General features: G+C 44.7%; 1 protein-coding gene across 2 annotated transcripts in view; it reads left to right on the forward strand.

The window, feature by feature from the left end:
• Nucleotides 1-18,448, forward strand: part of LOC126198891 (transient receptor potential protein) — a 439,251-nt gene that overhangs the window by 250,400 nt on the left and 170,403 nt on the right. For both annotated transcript variants that reach the window (XM_049935507.1, XM_049935506.1), the window contains exons 8-9: nt 6,972-7,142; nt 13,437-13,671. In XM_049935507.1, coding sequence (XP_049791464.1) covers nt 6,972-7,142; nt 13,437-13,671 — 406 coding nt within the window. The remainder of the gene's footprint in view (nt 1-6,971; nt 7,143-13,436; nt 13,672-18,448) is intronic.

Below are 18,448 nucleotides of genomic sequence, written 5' to 3' on the forward strand. Positions count from 1 at the left end.
GATGAGCCCTGTTTCAGTTGGCAAGAGCTGACTGTACGGTTCGACTGTGATGCAGACTTCACGGAGCCTTGGACCAGGATTGTCAGGAAGACACTGTGCGATCTGGTGGTGGCTCCATGACGGTGTGGACTTTTGTTTACGTGAAATAGATTGGGTCCTCTGGTCCAACTGAACTGATCCTTGATTGGAAATGGTTACGTTCGGCTACTTGGAGACTATTTGCAGCCATTCATTGACTTCGTGTTCCCAAACAACCAAACAACGATGGAATTTTTATGGATGGCAGTGCACCACGTCACCAGGTTACAATTGTTCGCGATTGGTTTGACGAACATTCTGGACAATTCGACCGCATCATTTGGCTTCTCATGAATCCCATCGAACATTTATGGGACATAATCGAGAGATCAATTCGAGCACAACATTCTACATCTGCTACACTTTCGCAATTATGGAGGGGTATAGAGGTATCATGGCTCAATATTTCTGCAGGGGAAGTCCAATGACTTGTTGAGTCAATGCAACGTTGAGCTGCTGCACTACGCTGGGAAAACGAACGTCCGACACGATACGAGCATGCATCCCACGACTTTTGTCACCTTGGTATATAAGATACGCCCAAATTAGAAGGACACTACTAGTGAAAATATTCTAATCGCACTTCATGTAGAACAACTATAACTATACATAACTGCCACTGACATTGACACATTGATTGCACCGCGTACGAAGGGAGAGGATGTCTTCAACGTAGAAACCCCTTGATTCACGACGGATCCAGTTTTTTTACAGTTCCTGCACTTCCTTGTCACAGCTGAAACCCTGACCTTCAAGTGATTGTTTTAAGGGCCGAAGATATGCAGGTCACTTGGGGAGATATCAGGGCTGTAAATAGGATATTCCAAAATCTCCCATCGAAATTCTTGAAGGAACTCGAGGGTATTTTTGGTCACATGTGGCCTAGTGTTGCTCAGGAGAAGCGCCGTACCATTCGAGAGCTGGTCCCCGCGTTTGTTTTTACTGGCATGTCTCAGCTTCAGCCACGTGCTGCATTGCTGTTCAGCGTTAACTGTTGCACCCAGTGGTACCCAGTCGATGAGTAGAGGCTCTGCGTCGTTGAAAGGAAACTGAGAATCACTTTTCCGTCCTTCGGGACAGAGTGGGCATTTTTGAACGAGGGGAGCTAGGATGGCGCCAGTCCATTCTCACCCATTTGGACGCCAGGTCGAAGTGGTGACGCCGCGTTTCATCACATGGCACAATCCGAGCAATGGAATCCGTTCCTTGTTCCTCGTACCTCAATAGCGTGGTCAGGCAAGCATGCATTCTCGCCGTTTTCTGATTTTCTGAAAGGTGCGTCGGCACCACTGTGCACGAACTTGGCCGTTACGAAGCTTCTCGTGGATTATCCGATGCACGTTGATTTGCACATCGAGAGTTCAACAGCAGTGTCTCGTGTAGTGATCAGACGATTCATTCGTATGAGCTCCTCCACGGCCGACAACGTGCACAGGCCCATGACGTGGCATATTCCTAATTTTTACGCGTCCCGCCTCCAGGAATATGGTGCACAGTGCGAGACACTGCCCTCTGAACACCTCTTTCATCCTGCGATAAACACGTGAAGCATGCTCCTCCTCCGCGCGACGCTCTTTGTGCTGATCGGGAGGAATCCGTCTTGCAACGAAATGCTGAAACAATTCTCCAGAAATGAGTAAATTGCTGCGAAGCCGTTAAGTATATTTGTGCAACTGGGAGTACCACGTCATCTCTTGGCAGACACATTCACTCGCTGGCATTACATACAACGCCGCTACGGCGAAAGTCTGCTTTTCAGTTGGGGATACGGTACGGTCACGGTAACTGTACCTCATCTTACGCACGTGCGTATACTAGCGAAAAAGGAAAACTAACCAATATGGAACAACTGTCGTATGTGATTACAATTGCAGCTTCAGTATCTTCAATATGCTGCTGTAGCAACAGTACGGCACTGCAGCCGCGAGTGGAGGGGACCACGGCTCCAGTATCTGTTCACTCTGGGTTAATTCTGTTCTTGAAATTTGTGTCAGTCTCAATACTCGATTTGAAAGGTACAGTGTTGTCACTCTCTGCTTCCCATTCCTTTCAAATTCATACTTACCTCTTGAATCCAACATACTTTCCGTTTATCGTTCACAAGAAACACCAGTATCTGATGCGTCAATTCATTCTGTTCCATTCTACAGATGTTTATAGAAAACATAGTTCTTTTTATACGATTATACACTGAAGCGCCAAAGAAACTGGTAAAGGCATTCTTATTCAAATGCAGAGATATGTAAACAGGCAGAATACGGCGCTGCCCTCGGAAACGCCTATGTAAGAAAACAAGTGTCTAGCGCAGTTGTTAGATAGTATACTGCTCCTACAATCGCAGGTTATCAACATTTAAGTGAGTTTGAACGTGGTGTTATAGTCGGCACACGAGCGATGTTACACAGCATCTCCGAGGCAACAATGAAGTGGGCATTTACCCATACGACCATTTCATGAGTGTACCGTGAATATCAGGAATCCGGTGAAACCAAATCTCCGACATCGTTGCGGCCGGAAAAAGATCTTGCAAGAACGGGACCAACGACGACTGAAAAGAATCGTTCAACGTGGCAGAAAATTGCTGTAGTTTCTCACACTGGGACATCAACAAGTGTCAGCATGCGAACCACTCAACGAAACATATTCGACATGGCCTTTCGGAGCCGAAGGCCCACTCGTGTACCCTTGATGGCTGCACGACACAAAGCTTTACGCATCGCCTGACAACACCCACATTGGACTGCTATGACTGGAAACATGTTCCTGTTCGGACGAGTCTCGTTTCAAATTGTATCGAACGGTTGGACGCGAACGGGTATGGAGAGAACCTCATGAATCTATGGACCCTGGATGTCAGCAGGCGACTTTTGAAGCTGGTGGAGGCTCTGTAATGGGCGCGTGTATTTGGAGTGATGTTTCTTCTCCACGACCCTGACAGGTGACACGTACGTAAGCATCCTGTCTGATCATCTGCACCGGTTGATGTCCATTGTGCATTCCGACGGACTTCGGCAATTCAGCAGTACAATGAGACACCCCATGCGTCCAGAATTGCTACATGGTGGCTCCACGAACATTCTTCCGAGTTTAAACACTACCAATGGTTACCAAGCTCCACAGACATGAACATTATTTAACATATCTGGGATGCCTTGCAACGTGGTGTTCAGTAGAGATGCCCCCCCCACTAGCAGTACTTCAGACATAAGTCGAGTCCATGCCACGTCGTGTTGCGGCACTTCTGCGTTCTCGCGGGGGCCCTACACAATATTAGGCAGATGTTCCAGTTTCTTTGGCTCTTTAGCGCACACTTCTAGGTTCTCTCGTTTTCTTTTCATGAATCGTCTATTCTTCGTCGAGACTTCCTGCTGCGTTCATGTTTGGTAATGTCATGATTTTAATTGCTCGAATGGTTCTTCTGTTATGAATGTTCATAGTTAGTTTATACACGGATTTTATCTTACTATCGAGCGAGGTGGATCACTGGCTAACACACTGGACTCGCATCCGGAGGGCGATGGTTCAAACCCGCGTCCGGCCATCCAGACTTAGGTTTTTCCGTGATTTCCCTAAATGGCTCCCGGCAAATGCCGGAATGGTTCCCTTGAAAAGGTCCGCCGATTTTCTTCCCCATCCGTGTCACATCCTAACTTGTGCTCCGTCTCCAATGATCTCAATGTGCCGGCCGTGGTGGCCGAGAGGTTCTAGGCGCTTCAGTCCGAAACGTTAAACCCAATTTTCCTCCCTTCTTTTTTTATCTTATTCATGCTCAGATAACTTCATTTTTTCTCAGTCATAGTCTTGCCTACTCTTCTAGTTATTATATCTCACTACCTTCTCCATTTTTCATACATATAGGAACTGTCTTAATATCCGTGATATTTTGCCTTAGCCGAGTGGGCCGTTTGGTTAGTGGCCGCTTCTAACAATTCCAATATGATCACAATATCGCCTGCAAACACCAAACAGCTTATCGGCATTGTATTTCTCTTGTACTCCACTCACATTCCAAACAATCCTGTCATTTATCTACACCATTCTCTGACCGCTTTATCACACTCAGTTGAAGAGTAATGTGGAGAGGGCGTCCCCTTTTCTGGTGCTGAGGACGTGATAGTCTTCTTCTGAACTTGAGGTTAGGTGTCGTCTTAGTTATGTCCAAGTCATCGCCTTCAAAATTTTGAAAAATGGTATTCTATCTATTGAACCATAAGTTTTTTTCGCCCATGAATCTGAGCACTAAAATCTTGCTCCTGGTGTTATTAGGCAATTATCAGTTTCAAATTCAAGATCTGTTCTGCGAATGTTCTGGCTTTTCTGAAACCTCCCTGGTATTCATCAGTTTCTGCACTTATCGGCTTTTCCACTCTCTTCAACACTGTTTCCATTGATAATATCTTATTAGGCAAATGGTATAGCGATATTTCTCTATAATTCGGAAGTAAGATTCCCAGTTATCACACTTCTGGAAGCTACTTTCTTCCCTTAATACATTTGTAAGCGACGTCGAAATCTTTTTCTTGTTTGTGTATGTCGAGAGTTCTGCAATGATCTCATCTATTCCAGCAGCTTTATTCACCTCCAAGGAATTAATGATGTTTTTAATCTCTTCGACGATTAGTAGTTCCGAGTCTGTATTTGGGTCTCTCCAGTTATAAATGAATCTCTCAAAAACACTTGGCGAAAATTTGTTTTGTCACCTTACCTTACCGCACTTTATCTTCATTGTTCTTGAAACTTACGTTTCAGAGAAATTGTTTGACTGACTAAAGTATGGTTCCTGAAGAGGCACAGCACGTTCTTCACTAGTTGCAGGGGCAGCAGTCTGGACGAAGGACTGATCTGGACTTGTAACATCATTCAACATGGCCTTTCTACTGTTGATACTGCGAACGGGTGGAATGTAGTGGAATTAAATCAGGCAGTGTTGACGGAATTACATTAGGAAATAAGAGACTAAAATTATAAGACGACGTCTACTATTTAAGCAGAAAAAATAACTGACGTCGGAAGAAGTAGACGGGACATAAAATATAGGGTGAGAATAGTACGAAAAGTGTTTATGCAAAAATAAATTGCTGGTATCAAATATAAATTTAAACTTTAGGAAGTCTGTCCCGAAAGTGTTGATCAGCAGGGCAGCCTTATAAGGAAGTGAAACGTGGACGATATGCAGTTCAGACAAGAACAACATACAGTCTTTTGAAACGTCGTGCTACATAAAAATACCGATAATTATACGGAATAATGGATAACTTATGGCGTGATACCGAATAGAATTAGGGAGAAAAGAAATTTGAAACATAACTTGATTAAAAGAAGGGGTCGGTTATTACGGCACATCCAAAGGCATCAAGGAATCGTCGGGTTGGTAACAGAGCGAAGTGTGAGAGAGAGTAAAAGTTGCAGGGAACTGTATCGGAGCAGACCGTAGACTTAAGATCGCAACAACAGCAACAATAACTGTATGTAGTGGATAGAAGTCTATATCTACGTGTGTATGAGCGTGCGCACATGTGTGCATGTGTGTGTGTGTGTGTGTGTGTGTGTGTGTGTGTGTGTGGCTCTAAGCACTATGGGACTTAACATCTGAGGTCATCAGTCCCCTAGACTTAGAACTACTTAACCTAACTAACTTGAGGACATCACACACATCCAAGCCCGAGGCAGGATTCGAACCTGCGACCGTAGCAGGAGCGCGGTTCCGGACTGAAGGCCTGCAACCACTCGGCCACAGCGGCCAGCCTGTGTGTGTGTGTGTGTGCGTGTGTGTGTGTGTGTGTGTGTGTGCGGGGACGCGCCGGAATAGCATTAGAACCCCGTGAGCTATTTTAACCAAGCTTTGTACGAGTATGAAGAAGTGTTTGAAAAAGACACTATGGGCTGAAAGGAAGGGTGGGATAAGGCACCGCTAAATGTGGAGGTTTATGTCTGGCATGGTGGAATATAAAGTTTGATGCTACACACTGATATTAAATTAGGGATACTTATGGATTACAATTACGTATAACTTATATTAGAACGACCACGTAGATAATGTTGTGCGGAAAGCGAACCAGAACATCTAGAAAATGCGACAGGTCTACTACAGAGACAGCCTACACTACTCATGTTCGTCCTCTTCTGGAGTATTGCTGTGTCAAGTGGGATTCATGTCAGAGAAAATTGACGGAGGAAATCGAAAAAGTTCAAGGAAGGGCAGAAAGTTTTGTATCATCGCGAAATAGGGGAAAGAGAACCGCCGATGTGATATGCGAATTGGGGTAACACGTTTTTTATTGCGGCGTGAACTTCTCATTAAATTTCAGTCACCAACTTTCTCGTCCGACTGCGAAAATATTTTATTGACTCCCGCCTTCATAGGGAGAAATGATCACTGTAGTAAAGTAAGAGAAATCAGAGCTAGCGCGGAAAAAGTCTTCTTTTCTCCCACGCACTGTCCGAGCTTAAAATAGATTGAAGGGGTTCGATGAACACATTCCCAGTCACTTAATTTTGAATCGTAGAGTAATCATGTAGATGTGATGTAGACGTAATTTTATGTTTAATTTTTTGTCTCTTACCCTACGTGACTTTCTTAGAAGTTGTGTGAGCCGATATTCAAATTATTTAACTACAACAATAAATGAGCAATTTCAACACTTTACTGGTACCAGCACCAAGAACAACTGCACCTATCGAAGCTGTTAACGGCAGAGGACTGAAACAGGTGACACTTTAGACACGCTTGATATTTTTAAAAACGTGAGAAGAGATCACATCATGTCTCGAAACGAAGAAACCTATATTTTTTCTATGTGTTGTAATGTGACACCACAATCTTTATCACCCTGTGGGGTGGAACTGTACTTCAAGGACACGGGACTGATGCCTGTACCGGCTGTCTTTTACAGGAGATGCGGCAGAACGTGCAGGAGTTCGCCACGTCGCTGCTGGACCACGCGCGCACCTCTCTGGAGCTGGAGATCATGCTGAACCACAACCCTGGAGGGGAGAGTTGGGAGCCGGGCGAGAGGCAGACCCTGGAGAGGCTCAAGCTGGCCATCAAGTACAAGCAGAAGAAGGTGAGCTGCAGTTACAAACACAATACAGTGACCATCAGGTAGAAGAAGGCGAGCCCTGAGCGAAAATACGAGCTGACCGGTAAGTATGCAACACGACGAAGGTGAACTCTAAACAAAGACGAGCAGGCGAAGGTGAACTGCAAATATAAATACGATCACCAACGTATCAAGTTCAGAGACTGTCAAAGATCACAACTGGAAATATCAACTTCCAGATGTGGCTAGCATATTTACAACACGTCTCAGATCTCATATTTCAGATTCCTCCCTCCCTCCTGTCCATCACCTCCACCCACTTCGTCACTCTCCCTGCAAAAGCTTTGGTGATTTAGGTGACCGCTATTTCATTAACAGGTTCCAAAGAAGTTTTCAACCATTTTTCGTGTTGTTACGAAGTAGTTGCAAAGTAGTTGCAAAGTAGATGCTTATTGACTCCGTATGTAGATACCACAGCAATTAGTCACTTATTTTTCGACTCATATTCAGCGTATTTATCAGTCAAATGTTTCAAAGATGATGTCGCATACCACCAGGCGAAAACATTTTTGTGTTTTAAATAAAACAAAAATTTCCGTTACAAAATCAATAATCATTAAAAGACATCGAGATACATAATTTTTGTCAAACTTTAATTCCCACATATGATTTTATTGTGGAAATAAATAACTCAATTTGGAGGAAGAGAAACGTATCGCCGACATCAGGAAAATCATAGACGAATCTAAAAAATGGTTCAAATGGCTCTGAGCACTATGGGACTTAACATCTGAGGTCATCAGTCCCCTAGAACGTAGACCTCTTAAACCTAACTAACCTAAAGACATCACACACATCCATACCCGGGGCAGGATTCGAACCTGCGAAAGTAGCAGCAGCGCAGTTCCGGACTGAAGCACCTAGAACCACTCGGCCACAACTGCCGGCTCAGACGAATCTACTGAGAAATAATTTTGCATCCATAGGTATAATTTTCACCCATAATTATGTAATAAACGGTTGCGTTTGGAGATTCCCTGACAGGTTTTTATATTTTAACACCTGTCACGATACTCGGAAGCCCCACCATGAAAAGATCGTTAGGTCTGGAGTTTGAACTTTCATCGTCAACCTGGTGACAATTTCGCAGCCGATAAACTATTAATGTTGTAATGCGAGATTACAGATACATATAATTTCTTCTGAGCTGACTGGCTTACTTGGAAATGAGATATTAGCTTCTAACGATTAACTCTCTGCTTTCTAATATGCCAAGTCTACACTCCTGGAAATTGAAATAAGAACACCGTGAATTCATTGTCCCAGGAAGGGGAAACTTTATTGACACATTCCTGGGGTCAGATACATCACATGATCACACTGACAGAACCACAGGCACATAGAGTAAGGCAACAGAGCATGCACAATGTCGGCACTAGTACAGTGTATATCCACCTTTCGCAGCAATGCGGGCTGCTATTCTCCCATGGAGACGATCGTAGAGATGCTGGATGTAGTCCTGTGGAACGGCTTGCCATGCCATTTCCACCTGGCGCCTCAGTTGGACCAGCGTTCGTGCTGGACGTGCAGACCGCGTGAGACGACGCTTCATCCAGTCCCAAACATGCTCAATGGGGGACAGATCCGGAGATCTTGCTGGCCAGGGTAGTTGACTTACACCTTCTAGAGCACATTGGGTGGCACGGGATACATGCGGACGTGCATTGTCCTGTTGGAACAGCAAGTTCCCTTGCCGGTCTAGGAATGGTAGAACGATGGGTTCGATGACGGTTTGGATGTACCGTGCACTATTCAGTGTCCCCTCGACGATCACCAGTGGTGTACGGCCAGTGTAGGAGATCGCTCCCCACACCATGATGCCGGGTGTTGGCCCTGTGTGCCTCGGTCGTATGCAGTCCTGATTGTGGCGCTCACCTGCACGGCACCAAACACGCATACGACCATCATTGGCACCAAGGCAGAAGCGACTCTCATCGCTGAAGACGACACGTCTCCATTCGTCCCTCCATTCACGCCTGTCGCGACACCACTGGAGGCGGGCTGCACGATGTTGGGGCGTGAGCGGAAGACGGCCTAACGGTGTGCGGGACCGTAGCCCAGCTTCATGGAGACGGTTGCGAATGGTCCTCGTCGATACCCCAGGAGCAACAGTGTCCCTAATTTGCTGGGAAGTGGCGGTGCGGTCCCCTACGGCACTGCGTAGGATCCTACGGTCTCGGCGTGCATCCGTGCGTCGCTGCGGTCCGGTCCCAGGTCGACGGGCACGTGCACCTTCCGCCGACCACTGGCGACAACATCGATGTACTGTGGAGACCTCACGCCCCACGTGTTGAGCAATTCGGCGGTACGTCCACCCGGCCTCCCGCATGCCCACTATACGTCCTCGCTCAAAGTCCGTCAACTGCACATACGGTTCACGTCCACGCTGTCGCGGCATGCTACCAGTGTTAAAACTGCGATGGAGCTCCGTATGCCACGGCAAAATGGCTGACACTGACGGCGGCGGTGCACAAATGATGCGCAGCTAGCGCCATTCGACGGCCAACACCGCGGTTCCTGGTGTGTCCGCTGTGCCGTGCGTGTGATCATTGCTTGTACAGCCCTCTCGCAGTGTCCGGAGCAAGTATGGTGGGTCTGACACTCCGGTGTCAATGTGTTCTTTTTTCCATTTCCAGGAGTGTATTTCTCGTTTATTGATGGAACTGACTTTGCGGCTGGGGGTATCTGTGGATTGTTGACCTACTTACAGCTCTCAACCCTTACTTTTCATTTACTTTCAGATAGAACAACCATTGTGGTAAGTCTGCATATTTATACGAGGGTCGTCCACAAAGTATGTTCCGTTTCTATTTCTACCCGCGGCAGCGCTACGATCGCAGTTCCGAGCAAGCGCGTCAGTTACTCTGACTCGAGGAGAAGGTATGTACGTCATCTTCAGATCGCTGCTGCCGACGTGTGCTTTATAATGCTTCTTTATAATGTCGGCCGCAATTGAAAATGCCACTGCGTGTGAAATCAGATCTGTGGTTCGTTTTCTAAATTCGAAGAAAGATAAACCAAAGGAAATTCATCGGCAAATCTGCGAGGTTTACGGACAAAATACTATGGTTAGAAGATGGGCCAGACTGTTCAATGAAGGACGTGATCAATTGCACGATGAAGAACGAAGTGTACGCCCGTCTGTGGTTAGTGATGAACTGGTTCACACAATTGAAGATTGAGCACAACCGTAAGTTTATACTTAGTGCCCTTGCTATGGAAGTTCCGCAAATCTCATGAAATTGTAACTGCAACTGAAATTTCGAAAACTTTGCTGACGTTGGCTACCCCATATTCTTATTGAACAACACAAACAGAACGGATGGGCAGTGCACTTCAGTTTTTGACACGCTACAATGAAGAAGGCGATGGTTTCCTTTCTCGGATAGTCAAGGGGGCTGGAACTTGGGTATCGTACGACACCCCTGTAACAAAACGGCAATCAATGGAATGGAGGCACACTTTATCCCCAACGAAGGTTAAGCCTAAGCAAATCTTGACGCCTCGAAAAGTCATGTGCACCGTTTTTTGGGACAGGAAAAGCATTTTGCTGCTTGATTTCTTACCACGAGGCCAAGCAATCAATGCACATGGTTACTGCGAGACCATTAAGAAATTGCGCCGCGCAATACAGAACAAGCTCCAAGGATTACTGTCAAAACGTGTTGTTTTTTTCCACGATAATGCCCGACCTCTCACGGCGAATGTGACCAAACAACTCTCACGGGAATTTCACTGGGACGCGTTTGATCATCCTCCGTACAGCCCGGACATCGCTCCTAGCGACTTTCATCTCTTCTTACACCTAAAATATGTCAACACTTCAACGACGATGACGAGCCGAAAGAATGTGTTACCACATGGCTGAATACACAGGCGGCAACCTTCTATGAAGAAGGTGTAGAAAAACTTGTGCCACGCTATGACAAGTGCTTACAAAATTTCGGAAGCTATGTAGAAAAGTAGTTTAACAGTTGTAGATAATTGTACAATAAAAATTTTTTTGGATCTGTACACGTGTGTTTTATATAACCAAACGGAACTTACTTTGCGGACATATCTCGTATATCTCACGGTGTAAAACAAAATGGTACTTAGATGTTAGAAGTCTTCCGAAAGAGCACTATCTGCAAGCTACATCCTCAAATTAATGTCGGCTCTGGTACATATGTTCATTTCCTACAGTGAATGACTGATCCTTCAAAAAAGATAATAAAGATGCTGCCGATCCATTTGAAACTGCCTGAGCTATAGGCCTCAACGCTAGGCTCCTGTGTAGCAATGGTGTTCGGTGGATGATAAAATACGACAAACAGTGTCCGTCACCACAGTACGACGATCCTGGACCAATGATGCGTGCGCTTCGAAAGCATTCGGCCAGACCCAGTGAAACCGAGTTTGGATAACTGCATCCATATCATCGAGTTCTCGGTGTGTAGGTCCATTCTTCCCATTTCTGCTGTATGCCATTGAAATAAACTGCCCTTATCAGACAATCCAATTTCCTTTTACATTTCAGAAGAACCTGAAGCACTTTCCTTTATCAGTTTTATAACATTTTCCTCAAATATGAACAGAGAGGCCATTCTTTGTTCACTTATTCTACCAGTTGTGCATGTTTCTCTTTTAGTTATATTGTCTGTCGCGCAACCTTCCTTTTTCGCCTGTTCTTTACTTGTGTTCTGCCACGTCCCTCTTTCTCTCCCTCTTCCGTCACCTCCTCTCACGCCAATTTCTAACAAGGACCTCAGGCAGATCTATCAACTTGTAATTTATCATTATTAGTCATACTTTTAACAATTTTTTTTCTTATATAGCTATTTTTTATTAAAAACTTGTGTCATAACTATTTATGAGTGTTAGATTCCAGACAAGATGTAAAACGTCTTATGTAGGGCATAATCGATATAATGCAAAATATGTTTGGTTAGATCTAAGAGACGGTCTAATGGTCCGAATCTTCACAGGATAAATAAATCAGGAAGTATTTCCTTTCTAGCACCGTCATTGCTCCAGCCTCATTCTGATCAACAATCTTCTTCTTCTTCTTCTTCTTCTTCTTCTTCTTCTTTATTGTCGCCTTGTCCCACGTCACTTAGGGTCGGCGTTGCTCTTCTGGATCCTTCTCCTCCATAGTTCTCTATCCATTGCCTCGTCCTTCTTCCATCCTTTCTCCCTTAGGTCACCGGATAGCTTACCCTTCCACCTGATCTTCGGTCTTCCTCTCCTTCTCGCTCCTTCAATCTTTATATCTTCAACTCTGTTTCCGATATACTCTTTCCCTTTTCTCTGTAAGTGACCGTACCACCTTATTCTGCTCTCTTGTGTCTTTTTCCCCATAGGTCCCACTTTCACAGCTCCTCTAACAAATTCATTTCTAATCCTGTCCTTCCTTGTTACCCCACACATCCACCTCAGCATCCTCATTTCCGCCACTTCCATCTTCCTTTCCTAGGCTACTGTGATTGGCCATGTCTCTGCCCCGTATATCATAGCAGGCCTTACCATCGACTTGTACACTTTCCCTTTCAACCCAATGCTCACCTTCTTGTCACACAACACTCCACTCATTGTCCTCCAGTTGTTCCAACCGCAATTTATTCGTTGTATCTCGCTTTCCAGTCGTCCGTCCCTCTGTATGTACGACCCCAGGTATTTAAATTTGCGGCCCGATTTCAGCTCATCATCCTGGATCTTGCAAGACCTCATCTGCACATCCTTCAGTGCTAAATATTCTGACTTCGTCCTGCTAATTTTCATCCCTCTTTCTTCTAGTGCCTTCTTCCAATCCTGCAGCCTTTCCTCAAGTCTGTCGATGCTTTGCTCAGAAAGAACCACATCATCCGCAAACATCATATTCCACGGTGCTTCCTTCTTCACATCTTTCACCAGCACATCCATAATCAGGTCAAAGAGGGTGGGACTAATCGCAGACCCTTGACGTAGCCCTACTTTTACTGGAAACTCCTCTGTCATGCCCACACTACTTCTCACCTGTGTCATTGCTCCTAAGTAAATTTCCTTCACTATCCTAACATACTTCTCTGGCACGCACTGCTCTCTCATGCTTCTCCATATTTCGTCCCTTGGGACTCTGTCATATGCTTTCTCCAAATCAATGAAAGCCGTATGTAGATCGGCTTGTAGCTCCCCGTGTGTCTCCACGTATTATCAACAATCCTCAGATAATAATTGTTTTTGGCATGTTAGTGTAGAGTGCTGTGCTTTGATGACACGTGCGTGTGTGTGTGTGTTCAGTTCGTGGCGCACCCGAACGTGCAGCAGCTGCTGGCGGCCATCTGGTACGAGGGCCTGCCCGGCTTCCGGCGGAAGAGCATGGTGGGCCAGCTGTTCGAGGTGGCCAAGCTGGGCTCCATGTTCCCCGTCTACAGCATGATCTACATGATCGCACCCAACTCCAAGATGGGCCTCTTCATGAAGAAACCCTTTGTCAAGTTCATCATACACTCCGCCTCCTACGCGTTCTTCCTTTGTGAGTATACGGGTTTGCATCGATGTGTCTCCAAAAACTACTTGTCAGAGACTTAGCGTAATCTATAAGGATTTTTCTACAGGTAGTAAAATACAGCACTACCACTTACTTTCCGAACAGGAATAGGTAATTTAATTTCCTGTCTTTGAGACTGTGTTTTTATTATACTTCACAGATGTGGTATTATTTATTTATTTATTGCTTACTCAACAAAAGCAAAACGAGGTTAATGGAATGTAGTCGAATTAAGTCTGGCGATGCTGAGGGAATTAGATTGGGAAATGACACACTTAAAGTAGTTAAGGAGTTTTGCTATTTGGGGAGCAAAATAACTGATGATGGTCGAAGTAGAGAGGATATAAAATGTAGACTGGCAATGGCAAGGAAAGCGTTTCTGAAGGAGAGAAATTTGTTAACATCGAGTATAGATTTAAGTGTCAGGAAGTCGTTTCTGAAAGTGTTTGTATGGAGTGTAGCCATGTATGGAAGTGAAACATGGACGATAAAGAGTTTAGACAAGAAGAGAATAGAAGCTTTCGAAATGTGGTGCTACAGAAGAATGCTGAAGATTAGATGGGTAGATCACATAACTAATGAGGAGGTATTGAATACAATTTGGGAGGAGTTTGTGGCACAACTGGACAAGACGAAGGGACCGGTTGGTAGGACATGTTCTGAGACATCAGGGGATCAAAAAATTTAGCATTGGAGGGCAGCGTGGAGGTTAAAAATCGTAGAGGGAGACGAAGAGATGAATACACTGAGCAGATTCAGAAGGATGTAGGTTGCAGTGGGTACTGGGAGATGAAGAAGCTTGCACAGGATAGAGTAGCATGGAGAGCTGCATCAAACCAGTCTCAGGACTGAATACCACAACAACAACAACTCAACCTGATCAGATTAGGGCCTTAAGGGCCTGTCTTACATCTGACCAAGAACAACACGTAACAAATATTTCAAAAAAAAAAACATAGTAATAAGAGTCGTAATAATATTAACAATGATAATATTAATACTGGCAATAGTTGACACTAATAAAAATAATAATAACAACGATAATCATAATAAGAATAATAGTGAATGGCATAAGGAATTATTTAAGTTATTTTAATATATTTGAGTTTATGATTAGAGCCGGCAGTTGTGGCCCAGCTTTCTAGGGGCTTCAGTCCGGAACCGCGCTGCTGCTGCGGTCGCAGGTTCGAATCCTGCCTCGGGCATGGATGTGTGTGATGTGCTTACGTTAGTTAGATTTAAGTAGTTCTAAGTTCTAGGGGACTGATGACCTTAGATGTCAAGTCCCATAGTGCTACGAGCCATTTGAACCATTTTTGAGTTTATGATTAGAGTTAGCAGAAGTGAAAAGAACGTAGATGAAGGAGAAGATTGACACGACAGTGACAGTAGAAGGTGGGAAACAAATAGAGAACTCTGCTGACAAGAGCGGGGGGCGGGGGGGGGGGGGGAGGCGAGTTTTGGGGCAGAGGAAATTTATGAACAGGGAGACTAAGCTGCGGATGTGAGTGCTCTGAGTGTGGGGTAGATGGCCATCGTGATAGAAGGTGGACCATTAGTTGTCTATTGAAGCTTCAGCAAGATTTGGTTTCTCTGATATTTTGTGGAACATTGTTTCAGAGTCGGGTTCCGGATACAGAGAATGATTTAGAGAATATGGCAGTGTTTTGTGCTGACACAGAGAGGATTTTACCGTGTTGAAAGCGGGTGTTCCTGCCGTGCTGTAGTGTAAAAGTTGGCGATAAATAAGAGACATTGCAGTGATTGAGAAAACGTTAGAGCAAGCACAGGGTATAATGGTCTCTACACTTATTGGCACGTAGCCATCATAATGGTTTGTAGCAGGAGTCTTATAGCCGAAAAAACGAATGTTTTTTATTTCAATCTTTGATGACAATATGAATTCTTTAGACGATGACCGATTTCAGTTCGTAATGACCATCCTCAGATCTTTTCTACACCATGTCCTAAAGTGTGATTATGCCATAATACCATCGTCATGCTATGCTGATTATATTTATATGTTTTGACGATGCCATTATGGCCTTATCACTTTAGGACATGATGTAGAGAAGATCTGAGGATGGTCATTACGGACTGAAATCGGTCATCGTGTAAAGAATTCATATTGTCATCAAAGACTGAAATAAAAAACATTTGACAGTATTGGATCACTGTTTGTATACGCGACCATGTCGCAGTTGGTGAAAAAACGAATGTTACAAATGTATCGTGCGCAAGCATTCATCGCCAGTTCCAACCTGCGTGAGCTTTCGTATGGAAGTCCTTGGAGAATAGCATCGCCATAGTCGAGTATAGCGAATATAAGTGATTCTAAAAGGTTCTTTTTAAGCTCGAAAGGAAACACTTTTTTATATTTCTTTAGTGAGTGAAGTGACGCTGACACATTCTTACAGTTTTGTGTTCAGTCCAGTCTAGGTGATGGTCCAGAATTACTGCCAAGTAATTTGCAGCAGAAGAAAACGTTATTTCTGTGCCGTTCAGGATAAATGGTGGAAGAGATTCTCTGTATTCAGGGGTAACGAGTCTATTATGAGCGACTAAGATTGCTTGTGTTTTGTGGTTCACGCAATTTCTTGAATGTCATCTGTTCGAAGCGGGGGAGAGCATATTATATGCAAGCTCTAATCTTCGAGGAAACAGAAGTGCTGAACACGAGGAAATGAAGCAGTCCCTTAATATTCCTGCAGGGGAGGGCCGTTCAAGGTACCGCTCCATGGAACAGCGTGAGTCCGATCTTTCGAGCCTAGAGCGCGGAGCACACGGCTGTTCTCGCAACAGCGACAGCCAGGCGGCGCTGCGGAAAGCTGACATATTGTCCTTTTGTGAAAAGTTGTGGTGTCGTAAATAGAAGACAGCATATAAAATTGTTTCTGCACAAGTAAATGAAGACTCTGGTGAGCAATTAGGGATATGCATACTAAGGAAACCGTAAAAAGGAACCGCAATCCTAATTAAACATGTCGAACATTTAATCAAGACGCTTATTACGAGGGCAGTTCAATAAGTAATGCAACACATTTTTTTTCTCGGCCAATTTTGGTTGAAAAAACCGGAAATTTCTTGTGGAATATTTTCAAACATTCCCGCTTCGTCTCGTATAGTTTCATTGACTTCCGACAGGTGGCAGCGCTGTACGGAGCTGTTAAAATGGCGTCTGTAATGGATGTGCGTTGCAAACAACGGGCAGTGATCGAGTTTCTTTTGGCGGAAAACCAGGGCATCTCAGATATTCATAGGCGCTTGCAGAATGTCTACGGTGATCTGGTAGTGGGCAAAAGCACGGTGAGTCGTTGGGCAAAGCGTGTGCCATCATCGCCGCAAGGTCAAGCAAGACTGTCTGATCTCCCGCGTGCGGGCCGGCCGTGCACAGCTGGACTCCTGCAATGGCGGAGCGTGCGAACACACTCGTTCGAGATGATCGACGGATCACCATCAAACAACTCAGTGCTCAACTTGACATCTCTGTTGGTAGTGCTGTCACAATTGTTCACCAGTTGGGATATTCAAAGGTTTGTTCCCGCTGGGTCCCTCGTTGTCTAACCGAACACCATAAAGAGCAAAGGAGAACCATCTCTGCGGAATTGCTTGCTCGTCATGTGGCTGAGGGTGACAATTTCTTGTCAAAGATTGTTACAGGCGATGAAACATGGGTTCATCACTTCGAACCTGAAACAAAACGGCAATCAATGGAGTGGCGCCACACCCACTCCCCTACCAAGAAAAAGTTTAAAGCCATACCCTCAGCCGGTAAAGTCACGGTTACAGTCTTCTGGGACGCTGAAGGGGTTATTCTGTTCGATGTCCTTCCACATGGTCAAACGATCAACTCTGAAGTGTATTGTGCTACTCTTCAGAAATTGAAGAAACGACTTCAGCGTGTTCGTAGGCACAAAAATCTGAACGAACTTCTCCTTCTTCATGACAACGCAAGACCTCACACAAGTCTTCGCACCCGAGAGGAGCTCACAAAACTTCAGTGGACTGTTCTTCCTCATGCACCCTACAGCCCCGATCTCGCACCGTCGGATTTCCATATGTTTGGCCCAATGAAGGACGCAATCCGTGGGAGGCACTACGCGGATGATGAAGAAGTTATTGATGCAGTACGACGTTGGCTCCGACATCGACCAGTGGAATGGTACCGTGCAGGCGTACAGGCCCTCATTTCAAGGTGGCGTAAGGCCGTAGCGTTGAATGGAGATTACGTTGAAAAATAGTGTTGTGTAGCTAAAAGATTGGGGAATAACCTGGTGTATTTCAATGCTGAATAAAACATCCCCTGTTTCAGAAAAAAAAATGTGTTGCATTACTTATTGAACTGCCCTCGTACAAATGCCAAACAGATTTTCGAATTCAAGAAAACATTGCCAGTAAATAAAGAAGGACAAAATGAATGTAAACACGCAGTAAATACGAAAGTTAATGGACCTTGGCAAACCGCAAGGCAAAACTAAGAATCTGAATAACAAAGAAAATATAATAAATTTATCCACTTCAATTTTCTATTGCTCCTTTCTACATTTATTTACTTTCTCTGCATAAGAGCTTCAATGTTGCGAATGACTGATTTAGCACAGCTGAGTTTGAAGCCCATTTCAGGCGATAATCTCATATGAAGGATCTCAGTCCTCCTTCACCCCGTTTCGTTAAGGAAAATAACTGGTCACAATTGTATGTTGATCCAAACAGATTAAGCATCCGTGCTGCATGTCTATGAAGTTTCGGGTAACGCTTCTGT

The sequence above is a fragment of the Schistocerca nitens genome, chromosome 8 (assembly GCF_023898315.1).
Source record: "Schistocerca nitens isolate TAMUIC-IGC-003100 chromosome 8, iqSchNite1.1, whole genome shotgun sequence".
NCBI classification, from domain to species: Eukaryota; Metazoa; Arthropoda; class Insecta; order Orthoptera; family Acrididae; genus Schistocerca; species Schistocerca nitens.